Genomic DNA, 14,326 nt, shown 5'->3' with positions numbered 1-14,326 from the left:
CCAAGTGCTTTCGCCTTCGAGTGAACTCAGCTCCCAGATTCTCCAATCTTCAACACTCTACCTTCACTTCTTTTCCTTCCACTCCCATTTTAGGTAATTTCCAAGGATGTCTTTCTCATATTCTAGACCTGAGTGCTTTCGAACCCCTTCTCCCCTTTCCCCTTTAAGCCCTTCTGCTTCCATTCCCCTTCAATGCAAGGTGGAGGTGCTCTGGGAGAGGGTAACCTCCAGGGGAGCCGAAGGCATCCTCCAAGGCAATGACCCTCCCTATGAGAGCGCCGCATCTGCGACGCCAAGGGAGGCCGAGGGGTCCCCCTAGGCTGAGGGGGAGCAGGACCCGGACCTCGTCCCTAGGATGAGCGTTGAGAGTGTTGTCGAGGTGGCGGCCAAGACTGATCCTTCTCACCTAGAGTTTGAAGGTTCTTTGGACTAGGGTCAGGTCAAGGCCCTGATGAGGTAGTACTTCATCCCTTCATCCTATGGAGTGAGGGCACTCTAGGCAGGAGATCGGACGTGGACTCCCAAGGAGGGGGAGATCTACGTTTATCAACACTACCTCCAATTCAGTCTTCAGTTCCCCCTTCATTCGTTGATCTCTAACCCACTAAGGGTGTATGGGATTACCCCTAATCAACTGGCACCCAATGCAATAGGAACCATTGTGGCGATGCTGGTGGCGGCCTGGCTCCAAGTGTGGAGTTGACATCAAAGCTCTTTCGAGCGGTCTTTGCATTGAGGAAGCACACTTCCGAAGTCGGTGTCTTCTACTTCCAACCCCACAAGTCTAAGCTCGTAGATAACCCCTCTTCCGTGCACAACTGGAAAAGTAAATACTTCTTTTTGTCTTGTCCCAAGGGCTGGTCCTTCAAGTTAGGGTGGGAAGAAGCCAACTTGTCTACGGAGAAAAGTGTCCCCTTGCTTACGAGTGAGAAGAGCAATAATCTCACGCGACTGCTCAACCTAGGGAAAGTTTGAGCCCAACCCCTGGTGAAAGAGGAGGTCCCACTGGTTTTCATGGGGCTTAGCCCTGCCCCCCTCAATAGGATAGGCCACGCAATCCCTTTCCACATTTTCCTCGTCTTCATCTTTGTGTAGTGGTACTAACTGTTGTTTTGTTTGTAGAGGTGTTGATGGATGCTCAGAAGGCCATACTTGACTGTGCCTACGTGATACAGAAGGAGCGAGCGAAGGCTGGTGGACAGACGCCTTAGAGGCCCACCGGGGGCACGCCAACCCAGAAGGAGAAGGCATCAGGAGTTCTGCCAGTAGGGGTCAACAACAGTAGAAGGTGGCCCACTCCGGGAGTTTTACTAGTGACACCATGAGGAGGCTTCACAAGGAGCGAATGGGGTCATTTTCTACTCCCACGCTGTTGGAGGAGCTTGCCCAGTGGTCTGACCAAATCTTTCGCCCTAAGTAGGAGATCCGCAAGGGGGACTCTATCCGCAATGCGGGAGTTGGCCTGGCGTTGGTGAGTGGGGATCTCCTGGCATGGAACCTATTCCAAATGATAGGGATGGCCCCAAATAGGTTGTACGAGCAAGGGCTGCAAAGCCTGGCCGAGGTAACAGCTTGCTCCCCTTTCCTTTCCTTCTTTTCTTTGTTTATCTGCTGGGTGCTAACTGTTTTCTCATTGCAGGTCCATCTTCACTTTGTTGGGCAAGGGGATCAGCTTAAATTGACCCTATCCAATATGGACAAGTTGGAGGCTGAGAAAGACAAGCTTCAGCAATTCGCCACCACCGCCGTAGACAAGAGCCGCAAGTTCCAGCAATACTTCAGCGACGAACAAAAGCTTTGCATGGAAGCCGAAGAGAAGCTGAAGAAGACATAGGACCTCATCTCCCAAGAGCAGATGGAGAGGGCTCATGCAGAGAGCCTCATTTCTGAGGCTGAATGGCATCTCCAGTAGGTCGAGGTAGATGTCGTTGAGGCGAATAAGCGGGTGGCCGAGGAGAAGAGGGCCGAGGAGGCAGCTAAGAGTGATGTAGAGGCTGAACAGAAGGCAACCAAGGCTAAGAAGAGGGCCCATGTGGTAGAGAAACAAGCCGATGAGTTAGCCAATCTCGCTTCCAAGGATTACTTGGACAGGATCGAGGACACCAAGAAGGCACTTGCGACGATGCTTCCAAACTTTGATGCTGAATCTTTGAAGGTGATCCCTAACTCTCACGAAGAGGCTGTTGATTCTGCACTTCCTCCTTTGGCTGGTGGCGAGGCTTAGGCCAGGCTTTTTCTCTCCTTTTTTTTTTTACAATGTACATATGTTTGGCTCAAGGGGTCGTGAGACAATTTTGTACATAATGAAGATCAGTGGCAGTTTTTGTCTTTGCCTCAAATGTTGTGCTTTGCTGTGTTGTTTTTCCTTGTATTTTTTGCACTATTTTTTCCTTTATGCTTTCCTTGCCGAAGGGTCTTTGCCCCTCCAAGAGAAAAATCACAGTGTCAGACAAGTATAGTTCTCTTCAGTTTACTTTGCGCATCAGGAGCATGGTGAAGGCGTGGCTAAGGCGAGGCCTCTGTGGTTGGGTCAGGGCTTGCCTGGCCTACCACCCTTCTTAAGCATTCACTTAGGCAAGGCCAAAGAGGCCTATAATGGGGGGAGGCTGAAGCAAAACATGAGGCTCGCATAGCTCTCCTCCCTTTGAGTAGATAGCAAGATGACCTGTCAACGTGAGAGTGGGGCCGAGGCTCGTCTGTCTCCCAATCTTCTAAGTATTGGTTTCGGTGAGGCCGAAGTGGCCTGTCGAACTAGAGGTGGCCGAGACAGAACTAAGGTCCAGCTGGCTTTATGGGGCCTAGGTAGAGCCGAGGCTCACCTGTCTCCCGTATCCCCGTGCATTAGCATCGGTGAGGCCGAGATGGCCTGCCCTATTGGGGGTGGTTGAGAAAGAGCTAAGGCCCGTCTAGCTCCGTGGGGCCTAGGTAGAACTAAGGCTCACTTGGCTCCTGTATCTTTGTGTATATGTTTTGACGAGGTCAAGCACAATGCTCCGAGGGGGCTGGCTTCCTTTACTGGTAGTGCTAAGTGTGAAAGTTTAGGAGGCTAACCACAGTTGAGGTGGGGCGCTGAGGCACATGAGGCCCTCGGCCATCCTGGTATATTCTAACGCATTAAGTCACAGGTAGGGGGGTACAGTCCTCGGAGGAGGCCGTGCACCCCTGCCAGTCGTGAGGCTGAAGAGGAACTTAGTAGGTACGCGTACTAAGCATTGAGCTAAAGAGGAACTTTGCTTCATTCATCCAATAGTTTCAAAAAGATGTTATAATCACTTGTAGTACATCCGAAGGTTCTCCGAATTCCATGTCCGAGGTATAGGTCTTCCATCTAGGTGTTCCAGGTGAAAAGTACAAGGGCCGATGACTCGCTTGATTTTGTAGGGGCCTTCCCAGTTGGGGCCCAACTTCCCTACTCCAGGTTCAGGGGCCATGACTTTTTTGAGGGCAAGGTCTCCCTCTTAATAGTGTCTTTCTTTTACCCTGGAATCGCTGCTGGTAAGCGGATACCCTTATCCGTGCTTGCTCTCGGGCTTCTTCCAGCAAGTCTAAGTTTGCTCTGAGAGATTCATCATTCTCGACCTCATTGTACACCTCAACTAGGAGTGTCGGATGGCTGATCTCTGTTGGGGTTACTGCTTCTGTGTTGTAGGTTAAGCCGAAGGGAGTTTCTCTCGTGGTTGTCCGAGGCATACTTCGATAAGCCCAGAGTACACTATTCAGTTCTTCAGCCCATAGGCCTTTAACTCGGTCCAGTCTGGTCTTCAACCCATCCAGTATTGTCCTAATGGTGACCTCAGCTAGACTATTGGTTTGAGGATAGCTTCCCAAGGTGTACTGTTGCCTGATACCAAAGGAGGCGCACCACTCCCAAAACTTGGTATCATCAAATTGCTTTTCATTGTCAATAACCAGCATGTAGGGTAGGCCGAAGTGGCAAATAATGTTTTTCCAAAAGAAATTTTGGATGGCTCACGTTGTGATGGTGGCCAAAGGCTCGGCTTATACCCCCCTGTGGCTGGAGGAAAGGAGCCAAGGAGGTCCACTACACCCTGACTCTGACATGGATCACACTTTTGCACCAATCTAGTTGCGTCCCTGTGGAGGGTAGGCTAGAAATAGCCCTGTCTTAGAGCTTTTTAGGCTAGGGCTCTACCGCCGAGGTGGTTACCGTAGATGCCTTCATGAATTTCTTGTAGCACATAGTTTCGCTCCTCCAGACGAAGGCATCAGAGGTAAGGCAAGGTGAAGGATTTTCGGTACAGCTTCCCTTTTAGCACGGTGTAGTGGCCTGCCTGTCGTCTAAGTCATTTTGCCTCATTTTTGTCTTTGAGCAACCGTCCAATTGATAGGAAGTTGACGATGGGATTCATCCATGAAGGTTCGGCCTCTATGGGGAGTACATAGACTTTTTCAATTGAAGGCCGAAGTAGCTTCTCGACATGCACGGCCCAGTCGGGAATTCCACTCAAGGTACTTGCCAACTTGGAGAGGGCATCGACTCATGCGTTCTCGACTCGCCAGACCCGTTGCAAGGAGAAGCGTTGGAAGTGGCGGGCTAAATCTTGGACTTTGGTGAGGTACTTGGACATGCTTTGTTCTCTAGCCTCGTAATTGTCATTCACTTGGTTCACCACCAGTTGAGAGTCACTAAAGGCTTCGACGTGTAAGGAGCCAAGGTCCCTAGCAAGCTAGAGACCAACGAGGAGGGCCTCATACTCAGCTTCGTTGTTTGATGCTTGGAAGTCGAATCTTAGTTTGTATTCCAAGACAACATCATCTGGGGTGAGGAGGATGAGGCCCACTCCGCTTCCCTTAGCACTGGAGGAGCCATCGACAATGAGCTTCCATTGAGATTGAGCCTCGTCATCCACACAATCCCCCTTGGGTTCCTCCGGGGCTTGGCGAAGGGCTCGACTAAAGGTGCATTCTACTATGAAATCTGCCAAGGCTTGTGCCTTGATCGCGGGTCTCGACTGGTACTAGATGTCAAACTTAGACAGCTCGAAGGCCCACATTGTCGGGCCTTCCGAGACCTCAGGTTTGGCAAGGATAGCCTTGAGGGATTGGTTCGTCAGGACCACTACAGTGTGGGCTTGGAAGTATGACCGAAGGACCTTACCCTTCTCTACCTCAGGGTACATGGTTTCAGCGTCGCAGAGGACCTTGGTGGCATAGTAAACTGGCTTCTGCACGCTATCATCCTTGATGAGGACTAAACTAATTACTTCATCCCCGATCGAAAGGTACAGGTACAGAGTTTCCCCTTCAGTTGGCCCGGTAAGGAGGGAAGGCAATGTAAAGTACACCTTGAGCTCATCAAAGGTGCACTGGCATTTCTCCGTCCATTGGAACTCTTTCAACTTCTTGAAGGCATGAAAGAAGGGTAGGCAACGGTCGACTGACTTTGACATAAAGCGATTGAGAGCTGCTATATGGCCAGTGAGTGTTGTGATGCCAAAGGCACACTTGCTGGGGTTGAGCTTCATGTTGTACTTCTGCAAGGTGTCGAAGGTCTCAGATAGGTCCGAGACGGGGATCTCGTCCTTCAGGCTCTTCAATACCATGTCTTCCACATAGGCTTCAACGTTCCTCCCCATCTATTCTTTGAACACCTTGTTGACAAGGCGATGGTAGGTGGCCCCAGCATTCTTAAGGCCGAAGGGCATCACACGGTAGCAGTATGTGCCATGTTCAGTGATGAACGAGGTCTTCTCTTCATCATCTAGGTGCATCTTTATCTTATTGTATCCAGAGAAGGCATCCTTGAAGATAAGTAGCTCATACCCTGTAGTGGCGTCAACGAGGTGGTCTATCCTTGGCAAAGGAAAGCTGTCCTTGGGGCAGGCTCGGTTAAGGTTTATGAAATCAATATAGATCCACCATTTCCCATTATCTTTCTTTACCATAACCACATTTAACAACCAGTTAGGGTAGTGTACCTCTCAAATGAAGCCGGAGTCGAGTAACTTTTCAACTTCCTCCTCTATGGCCTTCCAACGCTTCAGTGCAAAGTTCCTCTTCTTCTGCCGAACTAGCCTAGAGCTTGGGTCCACACTCAGCCTATGTGTAATGACCGAGGGGTCAATTTTGGGCATGTTAATGGTGGACCAAGCAAAGACGTCAACATTGAGTCTAAGGAAACTTACCATTTCAGCTAGGCTCTCAGGGATAAGGTTGGACCCGATGCGGACTGCCTTGTCGGGCTCATCCTCGTCTAGGGGGACCAAGACGAGGTCCTCGACTCACAGGCTCCTCCCTAAGGTCGAGACCCTCTAGTGGTAGAGGTTCTTTATTCTTGCCCTCCAGCGTTGCCCAAAGTGCGTGAAGAGTTGGTTCTCCATGATGGGTGGCATGCTGATCCCCACGAACAACTCCAATGTTGTGCTTGGTGGGAAAATTCAAGGCGAGGTTGTAGGGGGAGATGGCTGCCCAAAGTGCGTGAAGAGTTGGTTCCCCATGATGGCATTGTAGGGTGAGTCAATTTTCATGACTAGGAACTTTTTCATCCTTGCCACCTGTTGGGGCTCTGCCCCTACAGTGACTGGTAGGGAAATCTTGCCCTTTGGTTTAACGATGCTACTAGAGAAGCAGACTAGTGGGGCGTCTACTGGTTGGTGGCACTCTAGAGCTATCTTCGTTTTTTCAAAAACTTCGTAGAAAAGGATGTCGGTTGAGAAGCCACTGTAAACAAGGATCCTCTTGACTACAAAGTTTGCAATGATGGTCGAAACCACAAATGCGTCGTCATTGGGGACTGCCACCCCTTTCAAGTCCTCATCCATAAAGGAGAGGGGTTCTTTCTTCTGCTTCTTGGGGGTCAGCCCCTAGATGTTCAGCTACCTGGCATAGGCTTTGCGAGCCAAGGCCGAGGCTCCACCCGAGGCCGTACCTCCCACTATGACATCAATGACGCCTATTGCTTGTTGGTGGTGGTGTTGCTGCTGCTAAGAGGATGAGGCGCCAGCCTTGCCTCCAACGTGCTGCTTGAGGTGACCCCGATGAATGAGGGACTCTATCTCGTTTCTTAAATCAAAACAATCATCGGTGTCGTGGCCAGTACCTAGGTGGAATTTGTAGTATTTTTTTGGGTTCCCCCTATGGGCGTTCTTCTTCAACTTTTCAAGCCACTTCATAAATTTCTCCTACCCAGTCTGCATAAGAATTTGTGTGCGGGTGGAATTGAGTGGCATGCACTAATTGTAAACCAAGGCCAAAGCCGGTGGCTTCCTCTTGTTGTTGCTATTACTACGGCCCTCGTCTCCGTTTTTCCTCTTCTTCTTGAGGGTTCCATCCTGGTGCTTTGCGCCTCTCTCATGGGTGTCTATAGCCGAAGCCTCTTCGACGACAATGTACTTCTGAGCCCTTTCTTGGAACTCCAGCTTCATCTTCGGCTAGCTTTTGGCAACGAAGCATTTGAGAGCCGAGCTGGGGAGGAGCCCGCTAATAGCGGCATGCATAGAGACCAGGGGGATGAGGTCACGGACTTCAAGTTCTTCTTTTTTGAAGTGGTCGATGTATGACCGCAAACTCTCTCCTCACTTCTACTTGACAGCCATCAGCAAGACAATGCTTTTCTGGGGGCGCCAGCTGCTAATGAGGCGAGCAAGGAACATGATGGAAAACTGCTCCCACGAGTTGATAGATCGAGGTGGGAGGCTTGAGAACCACCGTTGAGCAGCTCCCTTGAAGGTTGCCTAGAAAGTCTGACATGTCAAGGCATCAGAATATCCATACAGGATCAGGAGCGCCCTAAAGCTCTCCAGGTGGTTGTCCAAGTCAGTGTTCTCGCCATACATCTCCAAGGTGGGAGCTTTGAAGTTTGGGGGTAGATGCTCGGCGATGATGTCAGGGAAGAAGGCACCCGTTCTCCTTGGGCAACTGCTTTGTCCGGCCGAGGTGTCAGTTCAGCCTTCCTTAACCTGTCGGAGCTTAGCTTTGACAACATTGAGCCCGGCTCAGAGTTCGACGAACATGGGATCAAACATGCCCTTCGTGCCATCACAGTCTTCACGAACATGATGGTGCTCAGCACGGACTCCGGAGTGCTTAGAGTTGAGGCCACATGGTTCACGTTAGCACCATGGTCGTTCAAGACGTCTCGGAGGTCCAAGACATGAGGGGAAGAGGCTCGATGCCAGCCCTTGGCCTTGGAATGGGCATTGGGGTGATAGTGGCATCCACCTTCGTCCCTCGAATTGGTCCTTTGGAATCGGTGATGCTGCTCGAAGAGCTGGCAGCTATCCTTTAACCATTTCGGTTCTTCCTCCCTTCAGCTGGGAGGTCTGGAGGTCCAGCGGGTCGGTTGGATGACTACTACCGGACTCTAAGGGATCGGTCCGCTGCGCATGGCCGACACTGGGGACTGATTGGCTGGTGGACCCATGCCAGCCCGGCTATGTGGACTCCCCAACGGGGTTCCTGCCTGGGGGGTAGTTCTGCTCGACTCACTGTGCCAAGTACTCCAGGTGGTCGAGCACCACCTGGAATTGTTCATTGGTGACAAGATTTTGTGTATTTCTTGTTCTTCATACCATGTTGGTTGGTCGGAGCTTGGGGACTTGTTAGCTTCTTAAAGTTCTTTTAGGGAACATCCTAGTGATGCTTCCCACAGACGGCGCCAATTGTTGATGCTCGAAATGGCTGAGGACAACAAAGTAATTTCATCCCTAGACTCTGAATGCTGGCCAAAGGTTGGCCAAAGGCTTTGAAGTTTCAAAGAGCTTGCTGCTAAGGCCGAGGTATGCAGGCCGAGACGAAGAGGGCTCCGAATACTGTAAAAGCTGAAGGCAGGTGGCCGAGGTGCTACAAGGCAAAATGTGTCAGAGACCAATTCCAGATCCAGATGTCGATTGTATTAGATTCCTCCCCTTACCTAGAGCGGGGCACCCCTATTTATATTTGAACTACCTGGAGGTAAGTGGAGATGAACGCCTAAGATGGGTGTCGTACAAGGGCAGTCAGAGAACTCTATGGGGATGCGTGGGTGCTCCACAATTGACTCTGTACGAGAGGAGCAAAGTAACTCTTGTTGTAGCAGGTCTCATTCTGGGATCTAGCGCTCGTGGGCTGGGTTGGGTCACCCCACATCAATACCCTAGCTAAAGGTTATGGAGTAGTGGTAAGAAGACCAACATTCTTATAGGTGATCGATCCCTTATGTCATTCTAACTTCTAAGGTGAAGAGATGGATAATTGGATGGTTCTCCTTTTCTCAATTATATAGAGCAGGCAAACCAATTACAATTTCGATTTAGGCTCAGTTTGGAAAGAGTACAAATACTTACAAAATACAAGGTTTTAAACTCTACATTTTTGTATTTGTACTCCTTCCAAACTGAGCCTAACAAACTATGCATTGGAAAACACTGTTGTGGTCATTCTAACAACAGTTTACAATATTGAAGCTTTTTGTAGTCATTATAACACTGCACAGTTTGCTGTTAATCCTCATTTTTATATACTAGTAATTTGAAAAACATAGTAGAGTAACATAGATAAAATCAGTAAAAGTTCTCATGAAAGTGCTGCATTTAGGAAGTAAACACTATGCAATTAACAAGGAACTAGTACAAAAAGGGTTGAGACTTGAGACAAAAGGCTTACTGCTACAAAACAGTAGGATATTAGCCACCATACTTGAAGCTTTAATTTTTAATCCTCCCAAAAGGAAAAGTTGGAAAACAGGAAAACAAAACCAGGCAACAAACATTTACATGAGCATTCATCTGTTGTGTTTGATGAGATGAGTGGTAAACAGAACACTACTGAAACACCAAAAAGACAAATGAATTCCTCCGGAGCAAATCACTTCATCTTGCGCCATAGCCACGACATTTCACCAAGGGGCGGCGACTTACTGAGAGGATACGATGCATTTAGCAAAAGAACTACATGGTATTAACAGATTTACACTACTGACTACTCCTACTGCAATCCATTTAACTTGAAATTGGCATTGGTTCTCTATAAACGAGTTCAAATATGCTGGATTTTATGACCAACCATGATCATATGCGATATGTGAATTAGTTGGTAGTTTGTCCAGCTCTGCAAATCCACCATCGAAAAATTCATTTTGTTGGATAGATGTTGTGAGGTCTTGATGCTGAGTGGAATACGCCTCCATATAACCTGTAGAGAGTAGTTAAAACAAGTTAGAGTCGGTACCCAAATGATGGGTCGTCCTCGTCAATCCTCAATAACTAGACCCTGATGAACCAGAGGTAATAAAAGTCAACTGGTTCATTTAGGCATGCAAATATGGAATCTTAAGGCTCAGTTTGGAAGGTTTTGCACTGCACATATTTGTATTTGTACTCCTTCCAAACTGAACCTAAATAGGCAAATTAACAAGCCAAAAAAACCATTTGTGTACCTGGAGTGGCCACTAGAACATTCTCAGATAGATTATGCCCATCTAGCTCTTCCAGCGAACCCCATTGATTGTATGCATCTTTAATCAATTGATCTACTTGCGCCTGAATATTTTCGTTTGAAAGACCAAATTAGTATGATCACCATGTCTAATGGAATGTAGCTAGAGTGCGGTGCATCTGAAACAACTGAAAGCGAAGCAAATATACCTTCTGAGAAGTGGTTAAGTTGGAGATTTGGTAGTTCTGGCCTTGAGGCATGATAGCTACAACTTGACATATAGAATTCAAATATATGGTGAAGCCTCGTCCAAAGCACCTATATAGCTTGTTATCCACTGGGCACATCTTGGCATGCTTGATCGTCGCTTCCCACATCTTGTCCGACATCCCCACGCCCAATACCTGCGCCACCCAACATATATATAACAATTCAGCTTCTAAGAAATTGCCTTTAGTTATTGACATTAGTTAGATCAGTAGTGACAATTAATATATATATAGCAGCATTATTAAAGGTTAAATCTGTAAAGAGTACCAACAGATATTGGTTAATTACCCTTCTTAGCTTCGCGTAGTCAACAACCCAGAGCTTCAAGAAGTCCTGAACTGTGTTAATGGCCTCCGAGGCTAGCTTCTTATGGAAGGCTCCTTCTTTTCCTATCTTCTCCAGACGCCATACTTCGTCGTCTAACATTGGTGGGTAATGCTTTTTATATACTGTATAGCAAAGAATTTAACATAAAAATATTTAATCTACAAATTATTTTGAAATTGATCCAAAAGAATAGCAGATGATTTGGCGTATAATTAATGGCAGGATAAGTGGCCTCCGGCTCATATTTTAATTTTTAAGAGATAGCTAGCTCAGTCTCAGACCGTTATTCTTTCCATAGGCTAAGACCATCGTTTCGGCCATTCAGGTTCGTTTATTTTTGAATATAACCATCCCTGTCCCAGGATCTATGGCCATCATTCACCATGCTAAATTGCTAATGAATCGATTGATTGACTCTAGAGACTCCCAAAAGATAGAAACGGTAATCAAAAGTTGTATAATGGAATCTTTCGCTTTATGTTGACCGGAGTCAAGCTTTAATATTTGATTATTTCCAACTCCAAGGGTTTGTCTAGGCCACGGCCCACGAGCCGAAAAAGGCAAAAGGACGCGTAATTGTGGTGTCGGGCCCACGAGCCCATGTGTTGCACACTGAAAGTATCGTGACACAACATCTTGTGGGTTCCATCCAAGACCAAGAGAGCCTCTCTCCCAGGATAGAAAAAAATGGTTTCACAACCATAACCTTTTTGGCTTCTTTTGGAGGAGGGAGCTGTGATAGGACCTTTCTTCCACCGTTCATACAACAATAATATATAATATTTGGTCTGTGCTTTGATCCCCGGGTCCCACACAACAATATGTCCGACTGTCCTGATCATTTCATTATCGATATAGAATAAGATGCAACACATGGGGGCCCATACGAATTAGGGTCATGTGGCCCAGATTCAAGTTTTACCTCTTTTCAGAAATTTAAAAGAAAAAGGAAAGAAAAGAAAAAAGGGCTTTACCTAACGAGATTTTTCTAATAACTTTTTTTTTTTCTTTTTTATAGGCCAAAAAAAATCAGGTTCGACCAGCCAAGCAGCTGAACCTGATTTATTCATAGATATATCAAAGACAAGCCTAAATAATTAACAAGTATGGCCATATGGGTTGAACAGGGTAATCCGGTCTTTGTCAATGTCAATTGTCATCTGCTTTAAAGGGTGGGAACTAGAATTTGTTAAGATGTCTGGAACCAATCCTAGCATACTCTAGTCTAAAAAACAAGCCATATTCATTGTAAGAGAGTTATGACTGATGAGTAGAACAAACTTACATTCTCCTCGGTGATCTTTAACAATGAAGGGCTCGGTCTTGGCTTCACGTATCCTAGCACCCTGATAACTTCCCGGAGCCACCCTTGCACCCAATCGGAAATGCCGACTGCGAATCCAACTCGAGTTATCAGTAAACGATAATTCCCCGATGGAAGCACACCCATCCCTCAAGGTTACGGCCACATCTCCGGTGAGCAATGGCCTTTTCCCTGCTCTTTCTCGCACAATTTTGTTATTGAATTCTTCACTGCTCCAATCCTCTCGTTCATCAGAAAGGAAGTCTCCGTCAAGAACAACGATCTCTATTTTGATCGGCTGCGGGAGGAAAGTCCCAAACTGCTGACCGCCTTCAGTGTTCATGAGAAAGACCTGAAGTGGTTTGTTGTCTACATCTTCAAGTTTGCTCCCTGTGAACACTGGGAGTGAGAGCTTATTGCTGAAACTCAGTATGTAGCTTGAAGGTTCAAGTGCTCGGAGTTGCAATGAAGGAGACCTAAAGATATTAAAAACGAAGTTGTTATGCATTTGTGAGTTTATTGAAAAATAAATGAATAGTAGCATATATTAATATCAATATATATATTACCTTTGCAGCTGCAAGCGTGCACTGCGTCTTAGCCCATGTTCTACCTCTTCTTTCACCTAAACAAATAGAGAATGTTATTTTAAAAACACTTGCGATATAAAACTAAAAAGCATAATTCTAATTGCATAACTAGCTCTCTTTGTTTACAATCATCTTGTTTTTCTTTTATTTTCAAACAGGATATATAGATTATTTCCATTTTAGTTGTTGAAAACAGGTGGGCTATCTAGTATTAATCCGATCCAAGCATTGATTATATATTAATAAAGAATAAATGTACTAATCAAATGCAAGATCCTAAATATATAACAAAGTTAGGTTATGACATTTAATGTTAATTTTTTAACTAAAATAAAATAAGACTTTGCATGGACTTGGTCTTCCAAAGACAGCAAGTAGTAGATATCGATGCAGAAAAACAACAAACGAGCAAATTATAGAACATTGAAGGATGTAACTTTGGTTTGGTGAAACTATATTATATGGGTGAGAAGTGTTAATAATTAAGATGTGGAGGAGATGTGGAATCTTTGATTTTTAAAGTGTCTCTTCAAACTCGAAAATTAAAAGATTGTAAAAGCCAAGAGAGAGGAAAACCCATGTCAGTAAAAGAGTTTATTGAATTCAGAATAAGAATGTTTTATGGGAGTTTATTCTTCAACATACCACTCTTCTAATCAATGGCTCCAAGGCTGAACAGAAGTTTTGTAAGGATTTCACCATCACAGCTTCAGAAATTACACTGCCAAGAGAGAGGAAAACCCAAGTCAAAACAATAGTAAATTCATCTAAATCATTCATAACATCTCATCTTTAGGCTTTTTTTTTCTTTCTTTTTCTCTCTTAAGAAGCAAGTGAATTAAGCATATAGCATTTCAAAATAAGTTGCACTGAAGTGCATAAGAACAGACTATACGAAAAAAAAAATCAAATAACAGATTGGAGTTTGGAAAAAACACAGATGTAAACGGAAAGTGTCGAAATAACAGATTTTGAATTCAAATTAGACAAGACACAAGAGCTGAATTTTTCAAGAAAAAAATAAGTAAAAATACTGCTCAGAGAGAGAGATGGAGAAATCGAAAACTATTATGTGGAAGAAGGATAGAGCATGGAAAAACCGGCTTCTTTTACACAGAACACGAGAAGAAGTAAAAGAAAACAAGAAATATTGGATAAAATTGAATACTGACGCAGCAAAAGAAGGTCTGGTTTTCATCTTTTTGCCCTCCGGCTCAGCTGGGTCCCGACCGGAATCATCAAGAAACCTTTTGGCTGCCATTCTTTCAAATAAGAACTGCGTCTGCGTGGAAAACAACAAAGAGATGGATGGAGAAGGGGTGTGTCGAGAAAAGCTTAGAAGAGAGCTGTTATCAGAGGTAACAACCGTCTCGGCGCTCCCTCTGCTGAAATATAGGGCGGGAGAACCCATAGACCGTAGGAGGATATTAAAATAGAACAAAAATTAAAAGAAATTACCTAG

General features: G+C 46.0%; 1 protein-coding gene across 2 annotated transcripts; it reads right to left on the bottom strand.

The window, feature by feature from the left end:
- Window positions 1-9,493: 9,493 nt before the first annotated feature.
- Window positions 9,494-14,253, bottom strand: LOC148854897 (calmodulin-binding protein 60 B-like). Of its 2 annotated transcripts, XM_088983048.1 has the most exons (9): window positions 14,037-14,253; window positions 13,510-13,585; window positions 12,844-12,899; window positions 12,257-12,750; window positions 10,933-11,093; window positions 10,584-10,778; window positions 10,376-10,478; window positions 10,003-10,131; window positions 9,494-9,856 (listed from the first exon to the last, which is right to left on the bottom strand). In XM_088983048.1, the coding sequence occupies exons 1-9, from the start codon at window positions 14,123-14,125 to the stop codon at window positions 9,810-9,812; spliced, it is 1,350 nt and encodes a 449-aa protein (XP_088839174.1). In that variant the 5' UTR covers window positions 14,126-14,253; the 3' UTR covers window positions 9,494-9,809. The 2 variants fall into 2 exon arrangements, with proteins under 2 accessions (XP_088839174.1, XP_088839173.1); XM_088983047.1 differs by having other exon boundaries at window positions 9,766-10,131; window positions 14,037-14,250.
- Window positions 14,254-14,326: the final 73 nt, after the last annotated feature.

The sequence above is a fragment of the Nelumbo lutea genome, chromosome 4 (genome assembly GCF_056320005.1).
Source record: "Nelumbo lutea isolate HS-2025 chromosome 4, American lotus-T2T, whole genome shotgun sequence".
Taxonomy (NCBI): Eukaryota; Viridiplantae; Streptophyta; class Magnoliopsida; order Proteales; family Nelumbonaceae; genus Nelumbo; species Nelumbo lutea.
This window is presented reverse-complemented; position numbering and strand designations above follow the sequence as displayed.

Bases quoted from the DNA above. Each gene is read 5' to 3' on its own strand.
- LOC148854897 (XM_088983048.1), bottom strand. From the start codon at position 14,125: ATGGCAGCCAAAAGGTTTCTTGATGATTCCGGTCGGGACCCAGCTGAG. The intron at 12,900-13,509 runs GTATGTTGAAGA...CTATTTGTTTAG, and splicing joins AGCCATTGATTAGAAGAGTG to GTGAAAGAAGAGGTAGAACA. The intron at 10,479-10,583 runs GTATATTTGCTT...GAAAATATTCAG, and splicing joins ACTTAACCACTTCTCAGAAG to GCGCAAGTAGATCAATTGAT.